The following is a 17,313-nucleotide window of genomic DNA, read 5'->3' as shown; positions in this document are numbered from 1 at the left end:
AAGATGAAGAGGACCTAGGGAGGATCCATAGAGGAGAAATGAGGACAGAAAGGAAATTGAAGAAAAGAAGATTTAAAATGTAAAGTCCAAAAGAAAGGGCTTAATCTGCAAGGAAAGGAAGAAATCAAGAATTTTCATAATTCTACAATGTCATTCATGCATAGTCTGAACAGTTATGATTTCTCTGATATCACACCCGACAAAACTGGTCTAAACATTTCCAAAGCACCTTGTGCATGCTCCAGTTAGCAACTGGGGAAAGCATCTTTCTCATTCCAGCTAGCCTGGAGTCACTTGTGGACTAGGACCATGTGGTGTTGCACCTTTCCTTGTATCCCTATTTCAGTGCAAGTCACAAAGCAGGCCAAAGACAAAACATCATAGAGCTGAACTCACAAGAATTTTTTAGGAGAAACAGGATAGACTGAACTTGCTTGTGAAATTCAAACATACGCTGGGGTAATGGCTAACGCACATCAGTGAATTAGCAGGCCAGTATTCCAGAAAAGAGTAGCAATACTTCTGTTACAGTATGCTTGCAGCTATGATATAACTTCCTCAACCAAGTTCAAAATTATTTGAATATTCTAATGTATAGTGCAGTGGTGAACTCATGACTGCTCCATTAAAAATATTACTTTTTATGTTCTAAGAAACTTTATGAATGTTGGAGTTTAAATTTGGTATAATTTTCCTATGTCACAAAATATTTTTTAAAATATTTATTTATTTGAGAGATAGAGTTAAAAGACATAGAGAGGTAGAGACAGAGAGAAAGGTCTTCCATCCACTAGTTCACTCCCCAAATGGCCGCAGAGGCCAGAACCGAGCCGGTCGGATGCCAGCAGCCAGGAGCTTCTTCCAGGTCTCCCTCACATGTGCAGGCCCCAAACACTTGGGCCATCTTCTACTGCTTTCACAGGCCATAGCAGGGAGCAGGACTGAAGAGGGGCATTCAGGACACAAACGGGCACCTATTATGGGTTACTGGCACTGCAGGTGGAGACTTAGCCTACTACGCCACAGTGCTGGCTCCAGGAAATATTATTTTAAAATGTAAAAAAAAAAATTCTTATCTCATGTGTCATACAAAAATATTAGTTTTAAAACTATTTTTAATTGTAAAGAAAAACCTTATCTCATTGGTTATACAAAAATAGGCAGGTGACTGTAAATCATTGTTTAATTTTTTTAAAGCAAAAGAAATAAGAGCTTAGTCTGCTTTACCACTCTTATTTTTCATAAAATACTGAAATATTAAGATAAAGTACAAAGTTTTCAAAATGATTTGCTATTTTCCCCTACTCCTAATCTTAAACTTACTCATAATCATAAAAATGATAAAAAATTTCTATGTAGAAAGTTTATGAAGATGGAATTTGTTGAACTCTCATTCTAGAATTTACTAGAGAAAAATTAAGGTTTTACTTAGATCTGCTTTAAAAGGAAGGAAGGAGTGTTAGGCTGTATATTATTGCGGCCAACTAAACCAAAGCTGAAAATTTGAAATTAAAATTACAATTTTATTGTAAAGATGTCTTTTTCCTCAGTGATTAATGAATTTTAGTGGTTATTTCAGTCCACATGATTTCTGTTCATATCCTTCAAATTAATCTTGTGAATTCTCCTAAAATCAACTCTTTTACTAATGAGTCATATTTTATGCTACAATCTATGATCTATTTGTCAAATCTACGAGTTGGCCAACTTTTCCTGCAGGAAGCCAGAAAAATAATTACGTTAAGCTCTGCTGATCACATGGTGTCTGTCAGAGCCTCTCAGCTCCCCTGAAGCACAGTGAGAGCTGCTACAGATAATCCAAAAGCAAGCTAGCATGGCTGTGTTCCAATTCACAAATAGCTAAGACCAGGCAATGTGCCACATGTGACTTATCGTCACAATTTACCAATCCCTATTTTAATCCATTATTTTGACTTTTATTATGAAAGTTTTCAAATGAACCGAAAAACAGAGAGAATTCCAAATGCTGTCATTTGATGTAACAGTTGTTAACATTTTGCCATGTTTACTTTGTCTGTCTTACTGTTGTATCATCATAGAGAGAATTTCTGTCTTGATGAGATTTTGTCCCTCTGTAATATAGCACATATCTGGAAAAATGAAGACATTATATTACATAGCCTAATAATATTTATAATGATTCTCTAATAACTCCTATTGAAATTCCTCCCAATATACCCAAAATTATTTCTAATGCTGTTTTCATTCAAATCAGGCATAAAATTAAGAATCACACAGTGCATTTCAGAGGTGTAAATTGTGGTACAATGGGTTAAGCCCCAACTTCCATATTGGAACGCCTGGTTGGAATCCCAGCTACTCTGTGCTTGTGATCCAGCTTCCTACTAGTGCACCTGGGATGTAGCACACCATGGCTCAAAAGCACCTGGGTTCCTGCCACCCATGTGGTAGTCTCGGATGGAGCTCCTGGCTCCTGGAAAAAGTCTGGTATAGTGCCCATTAATGCTTAGATTCAGGGAATGAACCAACAGATAGAGATCTGTTTGACTCCCTCTGTCTCTCTCTCTCTCTCTGTCTTTCAAATAAATGAATCTTATTTTAAAAATTGCACATGATTATTGTATATTAAAATAAAGTCTCTTTTAATGTAGAACAACAGTCCCCACCTCCCAGACATTTGTGTGTGTGACATTGACTCACTGAGGAATACTCTGATTTTAAAGCTGTGAATAAGATCAGGAATTAATAAGTCTCATAGGAAAATTAATACAGAAGCAATCACAGAATGTTCTGTGTATGTTATCCTTAATGTATTTGCTTCAGTTTCTTTGTCATTTTTAAGATTTATTTATATCTTTTATTTATTTTTAAGTAATTTATAGAGCTTATTAGGGCAACTTGGACACTTACATAAAAAACCAGGTTCATGCATAACATAAAAACATACTTCAAAGAATTTCTCTGAAATATAGGAGTCTGTGATATTGATGCAAGCTAAAGAATGTGAGTAGAACAGCTACCATAATTAGGCTTAAGAAATTCTAGGTCACTAGAATCTATTACCTTTGTTAACAATGCTGGTTATTTTGTTTTTCAAGAAGACATTTAGCATTCAAGCTGAGAGCAAACATAGGAATGCCGACACTGAGATGACATTCTGGACACTGTATGCCTTAGAAAAGAGGAAAATTCTCTCCCAAGGAGAATTTTGATTCATATAGGAAACTTGGTCAGCTCGCTAGGGAAATTCCAGACAGAAAAATTGCCCCAAATTTCATAAAATTCCCATGGAGTGAGTACTGTTCATGTGTATGAGAAGTACACATACTAAACAATGTTCAGGGTAGAAATTGGGTGTATTGAGACTCCATAGAAAAAGCAGCTGGCACAATATGGCCATGCAAAAGTGTAATATGAGGTTACTTTACAGATGAGGTGGCTAGAAGAAGGAACTGAGAAAACGTGAATATGGAAATGAGAGAGGTTTGTGTTGCCTAAGCTTTAAAATGTCTTAACTCTTCGTCTTTAGGAAAGAGAATCAGTGAAGAATTAGAAAAAGGGACTAGGTCAACAGATAATAGGATCACATTAAAAGAAATGGAATTAAAAGGTGATAATTGGAAACTGAAACAAAGAGTTCCCCAAGTTAAGAAAAGAACTAGGGTATATTTAATTAAAGGGAATTGGGTCATAAGCATTTTAGGCTTAGAATAAGATAGAAGATAATAAAAGCAATGATGTTTTAACTCCTCTGTCCAATAAGGGAGACACTAGTCAAATGTATTACTTAAGTTTAAATTAGCCTAAACTAATTAAAGTGTAAAACTCAGTTTTCGGTCAAAACAGTCGCATTTCAAATGCTCAACATCCACACATGGTAAGTGGCTACCACACTGGACAGGACAAACAGAGACCATTCTTACATTACAGAAATTTCCATTGAACAACACTATTCTAAGAAAGAGAAAAAGACAAGGACAGAGGCAGAGGAGGAAGCATAATGATTTATAAACTCTATTCCATTGTGCTTAACCTCACCAGCTCCCACGTGGCTGTCAAGAGAGCAGTGCTCTGCAACAGTGGGGCTTTGTCACACCTCCTCTCTAAGACAGCTGCTGAAGAGATTGCTATTTCATGAATCCTCTAGCTGGCTAGAGTTGTTAAAACAGGGCATGAGTCAGGGGTGGAGCCAGTGATCCATTTAGGGAAGGATAAGTCAGTGAATTCTGAGGATGTGTGCACACTCTAGCCTCATGCTCAGAACCAAGATAGACAAGGCCTTCACTTGCCACTGAAAGCTTCAAAAGTAGGTCTTTTCATCTCTAGTGCCTATTGAGTCTTTTGTCATTCATGGCCGTACAATCCTCCTACTGACATATTGCTCAGACTAAGTCTTAGCTCAGCATTCACTCTAACTGGACTAACAAAAAATTGGCCTGCCCATCTCCATTTTTCTTATTTACTCACCCCAGTCAAATCCTATCATGAGAATTCTTATTTACTGCAAGTTAGTGTAAGTACCTAGCTCCTTCCCTTTTTAGTGCATGGCGAAGAGCATGAAATTTCTAACCACTGGCAAGTAATCTTTTTGCTTCACAGAAGTAGTAAATTACAGAGTTCTGTAGACTCTCTGACCCTCAGAGAGATTATTCCTTTGGGGAACATTTTTAACAATCTTTTTTTTTTTAGATTTAAAAAGATTTATTAGGGGGGCTTCCAAGAGAGAAAAGAACCCAAAGAACCCGGTAGCACTGGGGTTTTAAGTACAATTTTGAAGAGAAAAAATAAAAAACCTTTAACAATTAGATTGACACTCAATTACAAGGCAGGTACAAAACCCATAAAAAGACCTAATTTGACCATAATCAACATCTTATTATTTAAGTCTCTTGTTCCAGACTGCAATTTTAATCTCCGAAGGCATGCAACATCTATAGGTTTCCTGTCACTCATAATATTTAAACTAGACATTGACAGGTGAAGAGAACATGTTTGAACAGTTCCTTGTGAGGGTCACTATTTGTTTACACAAACCTCACGGCTGCGTTCATTTTCCTATTTGCATGTGTGGGCAGCCAGTTCTTCGGCATATTCCCATGTTCTAATTGGCTCACTCTACAGACTCTTGGCTCTGGTTTGGCAACGATCGTTGCCTTTTAACCCACCTCACCTGAAGAGCAGCTTTCTGTGTCTACATTAGTATTTCAGGCGCTGAACCTTGTTTTTAAAATTATCAACAGGATTTTAATTGGTGGTTTTCATTGTTTACTTTTCATCTAGCTTAGAGATATTTTAAATTTTGTTTTACTACATGTGAAATCTTGACAAGAGAAAGATAATACAAGAGAGAAAATACTCATTCAGAGAGAAAATGAAGGTTCCCTGGATTAGGCTGGTCACTTAAAGGAAGTGTGATTTAGGCAGAAGACCTAATAATTGTAAGTATCACAGTTTCGCTTGTTTGACTTAATGCTTTAAAGACACAACTTCTCACTCTCAACATCAGCAAATTTTCTGTCTCTTAACAACTTAGAAAATAACTGAATATTTCCCAACATCTACTGAAATGGAAATTTTATAACTTTCTAATGTGACCTGAGGGTTTGGCTATGAACATGGGCTAAATAATTCTCTACTATGAGCACCCTAAGTATATTTGCCCTTTTAATAGGAGGAAAAGCTACACAACCTATAAATAAAGCATAATAAGAGAAACCCCTATCCCTTGATTAACCCCCCATATTTTTGTGCCTTTTAAGTGCCTGCCACTGGAACCCTACAGGAAAGGAGTGAATCGTCCTTGCTCCATGGAGAGCTGCTATTCATCTGGAAGAAGGGTGTGTCCCTACGCTTTTACCTGGGAGCAATGATGATCTTGTCAAGCATTTCAGTGAGACCAGCCCAAGTTTTTAGGGTGGGGATCCGGACTGGTTATACGTACCTTCAGTCCTTCTCCCAGAGGAAGGCAGAAACACCTCAAAGCCTGCATGTAAGAACATCTACTGAGAAATTATTTTAATCAGACACCACCTGAGTAGGGGAAAGAGAAAGAACAGAGAAGAACAAACAAAACTCCCTTGGTCTTGGATGTAAGAGAAGCCAGCAGCAGCCATGGACTGGCACTCCCTCAGAACAGCTGCCGTGCTGCTCATCTTCCTGGTGAGTGGATTCTGTTAAAAACCCTTCCCAATCATCCTCATTGTAAACAAGGGAAAGCTTCTGAGACCATGCTGTTTAGTAGTGGTTGTGCTCTAAACCTATTGAAAGTTTATGATAATGACAAGATGATTTTATGAACTTGATTTTTGAAAGCGTTTCTCTCTTTAATTGAATACTCTCAATCATATAATACATCAGTGTCCACTCATTGTCTCACATCTCCAACATTGAAGTCATTGCTAAGTCATGCTGGGAAAATACTGGATTCCGGAAATCCATAGCACTTTGTTGCTCAAAGTGTCTTTTGCCGGTGGGCTTTTGAATGAAATATTGTGCATGTGTCCTGATTCTTAACCTAAGCATTTTTCCATTCTTTTGGTGTCTTTGTTGGCAGAGTCATTATGGTTTTTAAAACATAACATCAGGATCCATATAAATAAAACTCCTAGCAATTTGTGATTGGACTTGTGAGTCAATTAATCTCATGAGTTCCATGTGTGGCTGGGATCCATAGTATGATCAGAAGCCCACACTGTTAAACAATGATCTGAGTTGAAACAATATTTTTAATTGCAAAGAAAAACGGTGGTACAGGAGATTTTTAAATTATATGAATGAATGAATGAATGAATGGTTATAATTAAGGAGTATAACTATCACAATACTTGTTCTTACTACTGGAAAGTCAGTAATAATGGTGACACAAAAGTTGAATATTTGATGGTCAAATGAATGTAATGAAATGTCTTATTCCCATCCCTCCATATGTCATTAGTTTTCTCTTTTATAGAAAGTGCAACATCAACATATTCTCTCATTTTTACTTTCGGCAAACATTTTAAAATCATATAGTGTCTCACAGTCAGGTTAAAGTAGTTCAGATAGGCAGGTGCCAGGTAACTCATCCTCTACCTTGGCACATCGTTGGCTCATATTTGTTTCTACTTGCTTAGTTTTTGAACTGGAATGTTGGGCTTGTGTAATAACAAGTCAGATCTTTGATTTAGGTATGCTTGTTAGTTTGAATTCAGTATATTAATCAAGAGGGGGGTCATAACCAGTGGAGTTAGTTATTAATGAGCATCAATAGGTTGACAACTTTAGTTTCAAGCATGCTTCAAACATTAGTCCCTTTTTACAGACATTTTAAGGAATTTTTATGGTCAGGTGTGATCAGAACGAGATAGAGCAAGAATCAATGATCACTACACAATGTGTCAATTGAGCATATTTGGGAATTGCCAAATAATCTTAATTTCATATCAAGTTGATCCATGAGGGCCTTTTATAGTTCCAGCTGGTTAAAGTTTGCCCTGATGCCTGTACACTAACTTCCATTGAATCTCTGAGATAGGCTTTCTTTCTTAATTTATATGATTACTTCTAATTAAGTATACCCTATAAAATTCCTTGAAACAGCCACTTCTTAGTCATTCTTCAATAAAAATGTATCATTTTATCAAAATTGTATACATACCCTTATTGAACTTTCTCTTTCTGAAGAGAGATTTCTATTTTTGCTTTATTTTCTGAAACCGGATAGCTTGTTTGTGAGGTCATTTGGTGGAAGAAGTAGTTAGCAGTATTTTACTTTAGAATCAACAGAAAGTTTCTCAAATGCCTTATAAAAATTATTTCTCAAAGGAGTTATACTATCATGATTTTAAATATCTTATTTTCTCATTGACATCCTTTTTTCATTTCACTTTCTTACGTTTTGAAGATAAGTATTTTTAGTACCAATTTTCCCAGATGATTGTAGTAATTGCCCATTGGCATTATCTAATCTGGATTTGGCTTTAAATTTTTATTTCCTAAGCACAACAACCACTGTAGAAAATGCTTCTAATTTCCTTTCACTAGCCTACTGTGAATGTTTGCCATTACCAAAAAAAATTTATATAAAACATATTGTTTTCTGCTTGAAATCAATCAGTGAAAGCTCATATCAGGAAGCAAATCTGGACAAATGTGAAGACTTTTAAGACATCTAAAACAGTAGTATTTTTAATGAAAATTCACTTAAAAGTGGGAAGTTATACTTACAAGCATATTGTGATCTGCTCAACATATGTGGAAATTTTAGATCTTGTTCAAATTAGTGGGCTAGATCAGAGAGAATAAAGTGGAGGAGAAGCTTTTAAAGTGACCAAGTTGGCTGTGTGACTATTTCATTATTCAGACAAGTTTCCGGGACAGACAATAGTTTACACCAGCAATGCCAGTGCAAGCCAAATACACTTTATTGACTCTGCATTTGTTGTTTTTGGGTTTTTAAAATTTGTTTGTTTGTTTTTGCTCCCATTAAAACCAATGTATGAAGTGGAATGGAGACTTAGAATGCATTGTCTATAGGCCAGAGGGAAAAAGGTTATCTCTGCCCCAACTATAAGAAATTCGAGTGGATGATGTTGCAATGGAAAACAGTATGGCACAGACACTGTGAGGGTGGCAGGAGGTGGGGGTTAAGAGAATGGTGTAATTTCCATAGTTCCGACGATTTCTGAAAATTACTTGCAACTTTGCCAGGTCCAGTGAAGCTATTAAAATCAATACAAATCTGAAGATGCTTTTCTCAATAAAGGCAAACTACTGCAGCTTAAGCTCATAGAATAGAGAAAACGGTGCCCTTGTGTTACCACAAATGATGATTTCTTCAATTCATCATCTTAGTAACTTTTCCACTTTCTATGGTTTAGTATTTCATTAAAAAAAACTGACTACCTAATAAATTAACTCTTTAAAATACCAGGTGGAGATTTTCAAAATATTTCTTTGCACCCAAACTAAAATACAAAGAAAACAAAACACATTTCATGACCTAATTCATAAACTTATTGGAACCAGGCATCTTAAGTTTTCGTGATTATGTTCACAGTCACCCAAAGCAAGAATAGGATGAACAAATTAGTACAGACAAAAGAAGACAAGCCAACGAGAGTGCTATTCATGTTTCCTTGTGCATGTATTATAGTGATAAGCATTACAGAGATTTAGTACTTCAGTAAAATATTTTAAAGAAAGTGAGAGCAGTATTTCTGTTCTCCTGTTCAAGGAAACAAATAGTTCTTAAGGACAATAGTTTCCACCAACGTGGTGTGTATAAAAGCTTTGTTATGTCACTGCAGATTTAGGGTCAAAATCTTCATTCATTTTTAGAATAACAGCACAAATTTGTCATCAGTCTGTGGTTTGAGTTGCTGCAGAATGCAAACATTTTGCCAGCTTTATCGCACGTAATAAGAAAACGAAAGCATTGGTAAATGCTGTCTTTATAATTCTGAAGGCTCGCTCCTATGGCACAAATTCACCTGTTGAATAAATCTTACAGATCTGGAAAACTGACATTCCTGTCTATACTCAGAGCTCTTAATTTCTGTTCACTCTTTCCCTACTCCACATTTATGAAGAAAGGGTTGCTAAGTATCCCTGTGTCCTAACAGGCATTGCTTAAGGTATGAGCAGGAAGCCTGTTCTGCTTGACTCTGCAGTAAAATTAATTGTGCTCCCTCGGCTGGGGGAACACCCTAGCAGAGTGCTGGGTCATGCCACCCTCACTGGTTATGCTTGGCATGCAATTTTCTTTAATGCATCTGGGCAGGTCAGATTGTTTTAAAGCCATTGGTTGCTGATCCATGCTCTTAATTGGCCTAGGAGAATAGAGCCCACTTGCCTAATGAGAAATTGTATTTCCACAAATTAGCAGCTGCCTGCCCACAAACCTCCTTGACTGTAAGTTATTTGAAGGCAAGTTCTATGGCTGATTCACTTCTGTATCCCTCATAGAACCTTGCACCAGCACAAGATTGTTCAATAGATATTTGATCACACAAAGCAGAGAAACCACAAGATAATTTTTAGAACATTTTGCATTTCTCTTCTCCCATACACTCCAAAAATTATCAAGGTATTAAATATGGAAACCATCATGTTGGGTCTCACCAGCATATTTATGGAGTAGTGGTGTATTTATTTCATGTTTCATCTAAAGTTTATCATAATATTTTTAGAGTTTTGGCCCCTTAAAGTGTTAAGTCAGCCCCCACATAATACACATTCAATATGTATTTGTTAAAGAAATGAACCAATGAATAACAAGAGAAACAACCCAGTGAGGAGGTGTTGACCTCAGACTAAGACCCTTTGTCAGAGCAATATAAAAGAAAAATGATTTTTCAGAGGAGCAAATTATTATATCTTAGCTTTGTTCTAGTGCTTCCTTGTGACGTATGTAAAATTAACACATTAGAACTTAATGCTCAAGAAAAACAAGTAACTGTGAAAGTCACTTCACAGTTAGTAAATGAATGAGATTTTCCTTATTAAAATTACTTATTGGGACTGGCACTGTGGCTCAGAGAGTTAAGCTGTGTCTGCAGCGCCAGCATCCCATTGGGTACCCGTTTGATCCTGGCTGCTCCACTTCTGATTCAGCTCTCTGGGGAGCAGCGGAAGATAACTCAAGTGCTTACGCCCCTGCCACACACATGGGAGATGCAGAAGAAGCTCCTGGCTCCTGGCTTCAGCCTGGCCCAGCCCCAGACATTGTGAACCAGTGGATGGAAGATCTCTCTCTATATATATCTCTCTCTTTCCACTGTCTCTCTCTGTCTCTCTCTCTCTCCCTCTGTAACTCTGACTTTCAAATAAATAAGTATTTTTTTAAAAACTACTTATTATCCTCAAGCTCATTTTTGTTATATGTAAACAAGTATAATCATGATTTTTTTTAAAAATCACTAAAACTGGCTGCAGTTAGGAAATTATTAAAATTAGTATATTATTTCATATCCTGACGCTTTAAAAAATAATAGATGGGCTCCTAAAACAGAGATGAAGGGAGGACTCATTGAGGGTGCACTGCAAGTGAATTAGTCACCTCTTTCATAGAATTTTAGGTTGAAAAGGGCTTTAGTGTCACATTCAGATGAGGAAATTGAAGCACAGCCTGGCTAAGTAACTTACTCTGTGCGCATATCCAGTAGGCCAGGAGCTGAGCTAACCTCAGTCAGCTTGATGACCTGTGTTCATCGCTAAGTGAATCTTCATCACAACTCCCATGGCATGGACTCCAGACATATTTCAAAATCCAAAGTACTCCTCTAATGCTTGGAACACAACCTCACCCTTACTCTAGGGACAAGGTCTTGGTCATTCATGACAAAGTCCTTCAACTTTCTTTTCCTAATTGATTGATTTTAATCTCTACCCTTCTCTTGTCCTTATCTTCTGTCTTCCAAGTCCTTTCGTTTTCTGTCTATCCCCTCCTGCTCTCTCCATCACAACATCTCTAGTAAGCATCTGATTTCTTTTTCTAAAGATTTATTTATTTATTTGAAAGTCAGAGTTACAGAGAGAGAAGAAATAGAGACAGAGAGAGATCTTCCATCCACTAGTTCACTCCCCAGATGGCCCCAACGGCCAGGGCTGGGCCAGGCTAATGCAAGAAGTCAAGAGCTTCATCCATATCTCCCCCATGGGTAGAAGGCACCAAACACTTGGGCCATGTTCTACTGCTTTTCCCAGACCATTAGCAGGAAGCTGGATTTGGAAGTGGAGCAGCTGGCTCCCATGTGGGATGCCAGTGCTGTAGGCAGCGGCTTTATCCACTATGTGCCACAAAACTAGCCCCAGCATCTGATTTATGAATCTCTTTGCTTTAGGATCAAAACCCCTTTCTCTATTCTTTCTCAACTGTCAAAAATCTTCCTCTCCCATAAGATGTCCTTGAGCACTACATCTGGTTCTACTATCTTGTCTTTCTTGATGTGTCCAACCTATGTCTTCCTTCCCTCCATTGCAGGCCCTAATTCTGCTCTGTCAGATAAGTGCTTGTTCCATTTAACCAAGACTATTCTCTTGGAAGTCACTGAAAACCTCAGAATTTCCTCAGCATTCACTGCGCTCAGCTTTGTTAATATCACCTGACACTCATTCAACCCATCCGTCCTTCAATTTCCCCTTCATTTAACATCCATTAAAATGCTTTATATTTTCCTCCTGTTTCTTTGGCCAGTCCTCTGCTGCTGCTTATTTGTTGTCCTTGTTCCCAGTTATATAAAAGCAGGAATTCCCCCTGGTTTCATCCTCAGCCAAAGGCTATAACTTCTACTTTAGGAACTTCAGCTTCTCCCATGATTTCCACTATCCTGCCTGAACAGATCTCAAATCTCAAATCTCAGATCTACATATCTAGCCTGTTCAAAGTGCTGGTGCATATCTCAAATTGCTAAGCATTTTACCTGGGCGCCTCTCTGGCATCTGAAACTCAATGTGTTCTAACTTGCTAAGTTCTACTTCTGCTTGCTCCCAGTCCCACGGTTTTAAACTGCCGTCTCCTGAGGCTCCTCCCTCTCCTGACTCCCACATCCCACCCTCCTCAAGCCCTGTAAGTTCTGCCCATGCACTGTCTGTCTCCGAATCGTTCCCACTGCCTCTGCTCTGGCTTAACTCCTCAGGTTAGCACCTCCTCCCCTGCAGCCTGATTTAGCCCAGAAGATTCTCAGTTGGTCACAGCCTCTAATTGCTGTCTCTTCTCACCACCTCTTCCAACTGCTGTCAGTGAAGTCTTCTAAACCCACAATTTTTATTGTATCTTTCCCATGGTTGAAATGCCTCAGTATTTTCCTACTGCATACAGGAATTTGTTTTTAGAACTAAAACGTACCTATATATTATCTCGTCAACTCCTGCTGTTTTATAATGAGAAGACTAAAGCCCAGAAGACAAGGGAAATATATTCAAGGTTTTCTGACTCTACTCAGTACTCTTGTTGTTCCATTATTTTGCTTTGACAGTAGCTTTGCTTCAGAGTTTATTCTAGACTCTGAGCAAAGGAAAATAAGCTTAGATCAACCCCCACATTTTTAAGCAGACTTGGCAGTTTTCTAATTACTCATCCAAATTGAGAGTCTGACACTATGGTGAAACCTACTTGGGCTTCTGCCTAAGTTACCTCTCATGGGAAAAAGAATGACCCAGCTTCATAAAGCCAGAGAGGCGTCTTAGTCATCAGCATCATTATCCAAAACAAACAGCAGGCACTGGCAGTTCACTGTGGTAAGGGAAGAGCAACAACAGATAACAGACACGTACACAGGCTGTAACTATAGAGAAATGACTTCTGAGTAGACAAATAAGGTTTTTCCACATCTCCGGCGCAATACCACAAATAAGAGGGAAAAGTGTTCATATATTCACAGGTAGCAAAAATTGTGCATTTACATCAACACCATTTCAACCCTGCACTTCAGATGGACTCTACAGATAATTTCAGTGACATTTCCTAACCATTTGCACAATTTTCCTTTCTTTCTTTCCATTTTGTTTTACTGTTGTTGTTGTATTACCAAACACAAAGATAATAGGAGATTCAGCTGAAATTAAACTCAAAGTTGTAATTTCAATTCTTTGTAGCATGCTAATTCGTAATTTCCTTCAGAGAACAGACTCTCCCACACTATATTGTAGAACCCACAGCCCAAGCACCAGCTCAGGCTGAATCGCATTGGAGTGGATTTAATCATAAATTAATATCCAAGTCTCAACTTCCTTACTTGTTAAATGGAGATAATAATAGTAATAAGTATTGGTCAAATAATAACAGCAATAATAAGTTCTGCTCAGATGTATCTATTGTGAAGATTAACTGCATTGATTTCTCTAAACACATTGCTTAGCATCATTCAGTGAATTTTTACAGTGATGATCATAATGATTAACTTCACATCTTGGGTAAATGATTTTTATAACAAATACATTTCTCTTAATGCCACTCCTTTTAACCCATGTTTCCTTGAATTACCAACCATGACAATTTTTAAAAATGTGGAATTTGGAGATTGAAATTTTCTTTAAAGGTAAAAATGAAACCACTAAAAATTAATACATGATATTTTTGCATTATTATTGCTAGGATTTTTTTTTTTTTGACAGGCAGAGTGGACAGTGAGAGAGAGAGACAGAGAGAGAAAGGTCTTCCTTTGCCGTTGGTTCACCCTCCAATGGCCGCCGCTGCAGCCGGCACACCGCGCTGATCCGATGGCAGGAGCCAGGATCCAGGTGCTTTTCCTGGTCTCCCATGGGGTGCAGGGCCCAAGCACTTGGGCCATCCTCCACTGCACTCCCTGGCCATAGCAGAGAGCTGGCCTGGAAGAGGGGCAACCGGGACAGAATCCGGCGCCCCAACCGGGACTAGAACCCGGTGTGCCGGCGCCACAAGGTGGAGGATTAGCCTATTGAGCCACGGCGCCGGCTTATTGCTAGGATTTTTTAAATGCTGCCTATACTTTCCTTATATCAGTGAAGCAGATGAAGGTTGTTTGTGGACACAGTTTGCATACTTTGTATTTCTGAAAAAAATCGATTAGAAACTGAACAGTTCTCAGAGAGGAATAAAAACTAAGGATGTCCGCCATCTCTAATTGATTCTAAGTGCAATTTAAAAATTAATACATGCAAATTAGATTTCAAATCCACACCTTCCTTCTTAAATATACATTTTATAATATCTTGAACAAATGTATGAGTATATGAAACTTGATATATGAGTGTCTCTGTTTTCAGAAATGCCTGTGGTTTTTAGAGAAAAATAAAGTTAAGTACCTGTTTTGTTTTGTCTTTTTCCCAGCCGCAAATCATATGTGAAGGTCAAGGTCAGCTGAAACAAGGCAGATTCTGACAGATTTGTTTGAATAGGGAGATTATTTAATGGAGAAGAACAGACTAATGGAAGTAGGGTACTCAGCAATTTGTCTAGGGTTTCCAACCTTCAACCCATTGTGTTCTGGTTTACAATACCCTGTCCATGTAATTATGAGTGTTTGATTAGACCAAGAATGAAGAAAAAAAGATCGAAAGAAATACAAAGATGAGTAAAATTAAAAGGGAAAAATTAGACCTAAAAGGCAAATCAGATCCACCTGCTCCCCAGACTGAGAAAATAATGACTCACAAGACTACTGTTTGATTTTTTGAAATGATTGAATAATATGAATTTTAAAGCAATCTATTTAAACTTAACTCATAATTATCTTATTTTTGTAGGTGGTGGTGGAAGTTAATTGTGAATTTCGAATCCAGGTAATATATAACAAGTCCACTTTTTTCCAAATCTAAAAATAAGACAATGTTTTTGAGAATAATCACATATTCTTTGAGTAGAGTTAGTGTAATACTAATATTAATAGGTTATCAAAATTACCAATTTTCCCAATAAAACATCCTTTCTTTCTGACATTGTAATTACCCCTCCTCCAAAACTGCCCATGAAATATTAATTGTGAATAAAAGTAAATGACACTTTATCCTACCCACTCCAGGTAAGAGATTATAACACTAAAAATGGCACCATCAAGTGGCATTCAATCAGAAGGCAAAAGCGTGAATGGATCAAGTTTGCCGCAGCCTGTCGTGAAGGTGAGGACAACTCGAAGAGAAACCCAATTGCCAAAGTGAGTATGCCTAAGCATAACATAAAAACGATTTTCATTGTTTTCCATGATTTGTAATAACTAATTTACAAAGTACAAAAAAGTAATGTATATGAATGAAACTGGCATTTTGAGGTTTGATTATTGTTTATAGCCCTTGTCTATACTCTTGAGGAACAGTGGTTTTCCAACTTACTACTTGTTGAATTCTGTATTTAGTGGAGGGTTAAGCTTGAGATTCTAAAGTAAATTGAAAGTATCTCATTGTAAAAATTAAAAGAAAAATAAGAAAAGGAGGAGGATGGAGGGAAGGTAGGGTGGAAAGTGTCATTATGCTCTACTGTTTATGGCCCACATTGTGGTTAAGCTGCCCCTGGGATGCCAGCATCCTGTAGGGGCACTGGTTCACATCCCAGCTGTTCCACTTCCAATCCAGCTCCTTGCTAATGGCCTGCGAAAAGCAGTGGCTGAAGTGTTTGGGCCCCTGCCTCCCACGTAGAAGACCTTGAAGTTCCTGGCTCCTTGCTTCAGCCTGGCCCAGCCCTGACTGCTGGGGACATCTGGGGAGTGAACCAACAGATGGAATCTCTCTCTCTCTCTCTCTCTCTCTCTCTCTCTCTCTCTTCCTCTCCCTCTCTCTGTGTAACTCTAACTTCCAAATAAATAAATAAGTTTTAAAAAAACTGAATATAGGGGCCAGCGCCATGGCTCACTTGGTTAATCCTCTGCCTGCGGCGCTGGCATCCCATATAGGCCCCGGGTTCTAGTCCCGGTTGCTCCTCTTCCAGTCCAGCTCTCTGCTGTGGCCCAGGAAGGTAGTGGAGGATGGCCCAAGTGCTTGGGCCCCTGCACCCGCATTAGAGACCAGGAAGAAGCACCTGGCTCCTGGCTTCGGATCGGCATAGCTCCTGCCATAGCAGCTATTTTGGGGGGTGAACCAATGGAAGGAAGACCTTTCTCTCTCTCTCTCTCACTGTCTAACTATCTGTCAAATAAAAAAAAATTGAATGTAATACATGAAATTTGTTCACTTATATAAAGAAAAAGAAAAAAAGAATTGTTGCTGTTAAAGTTTCAAAGGAAATTCTCCTAAGGGGTATATAAACATATCTCATGGAGACTTCATGCCATAAAATACAATATGATGCTGATCCAGTGATCCAGATTACGAAACTGAAGCTCCTAAATAGGTAAATTAAGAAATTTAGGCACAGCGTTTTGTGCACCAGTGCAGATGCCACGTCAAACATCCCCATCTTGTGTTGGAATGCCTGGATTCAAGTCTCAGTTCCACTTCCAATTCCAAGTTCCTGTTAATGCGTACCTGGGAGGCAGTAGATGAGAACTCAAGTATAGGGTACCTGCCACTGAGTTGGGAGACCTGAACCGAGTTTCAGGCTTCTGGCTTAAGCATGGCCCAGACCTAGCTATTGTGGGCATTTGGGAAATGAACCAACAGATGGAAGATTTCTTCCTATCTCTGCCTCCTTCTCTCTGTCTCTTTGCCTTTCAAATAAAAATAAACAAATAAATAAACCTTTTAAATGAAAAAGGAACTCAGTTAAAATTGACTCCTCTCACTGGTGAAATTAGTACCTACCATCCTGTGGTTCTGTGAAGTCTAAGTGGAAAGGAGAGTGCAATGACTCCAGTGATGACCCTGGCATTCAGCGGATTCAGCGGATCTACTTAAACCTGTGCTCTTTCTGCCTCACAACTATTGGAATCCGATTCTTGCCCT

At 38.3% G+C, this 17,313-nt stretch overlaps 1 protein-coding gene across 1 annotated transcript in view; it reads left to right on the top strand.

Annotated features, from left to right (window-relative positions):
* The first annotated feature begins 5,190 nt into the window (after nucleotides 1-5,190).
* Nucleotides 5,191-17,313, top strand: part of DSG1 (desmoglein 1) — a 43,028-nt gene continuing 30,905 nt past the window's right edge. The window contains exons 1-4 of the mRNA XM_002713483.5: nucleotides 5,191-5,420; nucleotides 5,742-6,141; nucleotides 15,187-15,222; nucleotides 15,462-15,593. Coding sequence (XP_002713529.2) covers nucleotides 6,094-6,141; nucleotides 15,187-15,222; nucleotides 15,462-15,593 — 216 coding nt within the window. The 5' untranslated portion in view covers nucleotides 5,191-5,420; nucleotides 5,742-6,093. The remainder of the gene's footprint in view (nucleotides 5,421-5,741; nucleotides 6,142-15,186; nucleotides 15,223-15,461; nucleotides 15,594-17,313) is intronic.

Source organism: Oryctolagus cuniculus, chromosome 10 (assembly GCF_964237555.1).
Source record: "Oryctolagus cuniculus chromosome 10, mOryCun1.1, whole genome shotgun sequence".
NCBI lineage: Eukaryota > Metazoa > Chordata > Mammalia > Lagomorpha > Leporidae > Oryctolagus > Oryctolagus cuniculus.
Note: the sequence above shows the minus strand (reverse complement) of the source record. Positions and strands in the feature narration are given on the sequence as shown.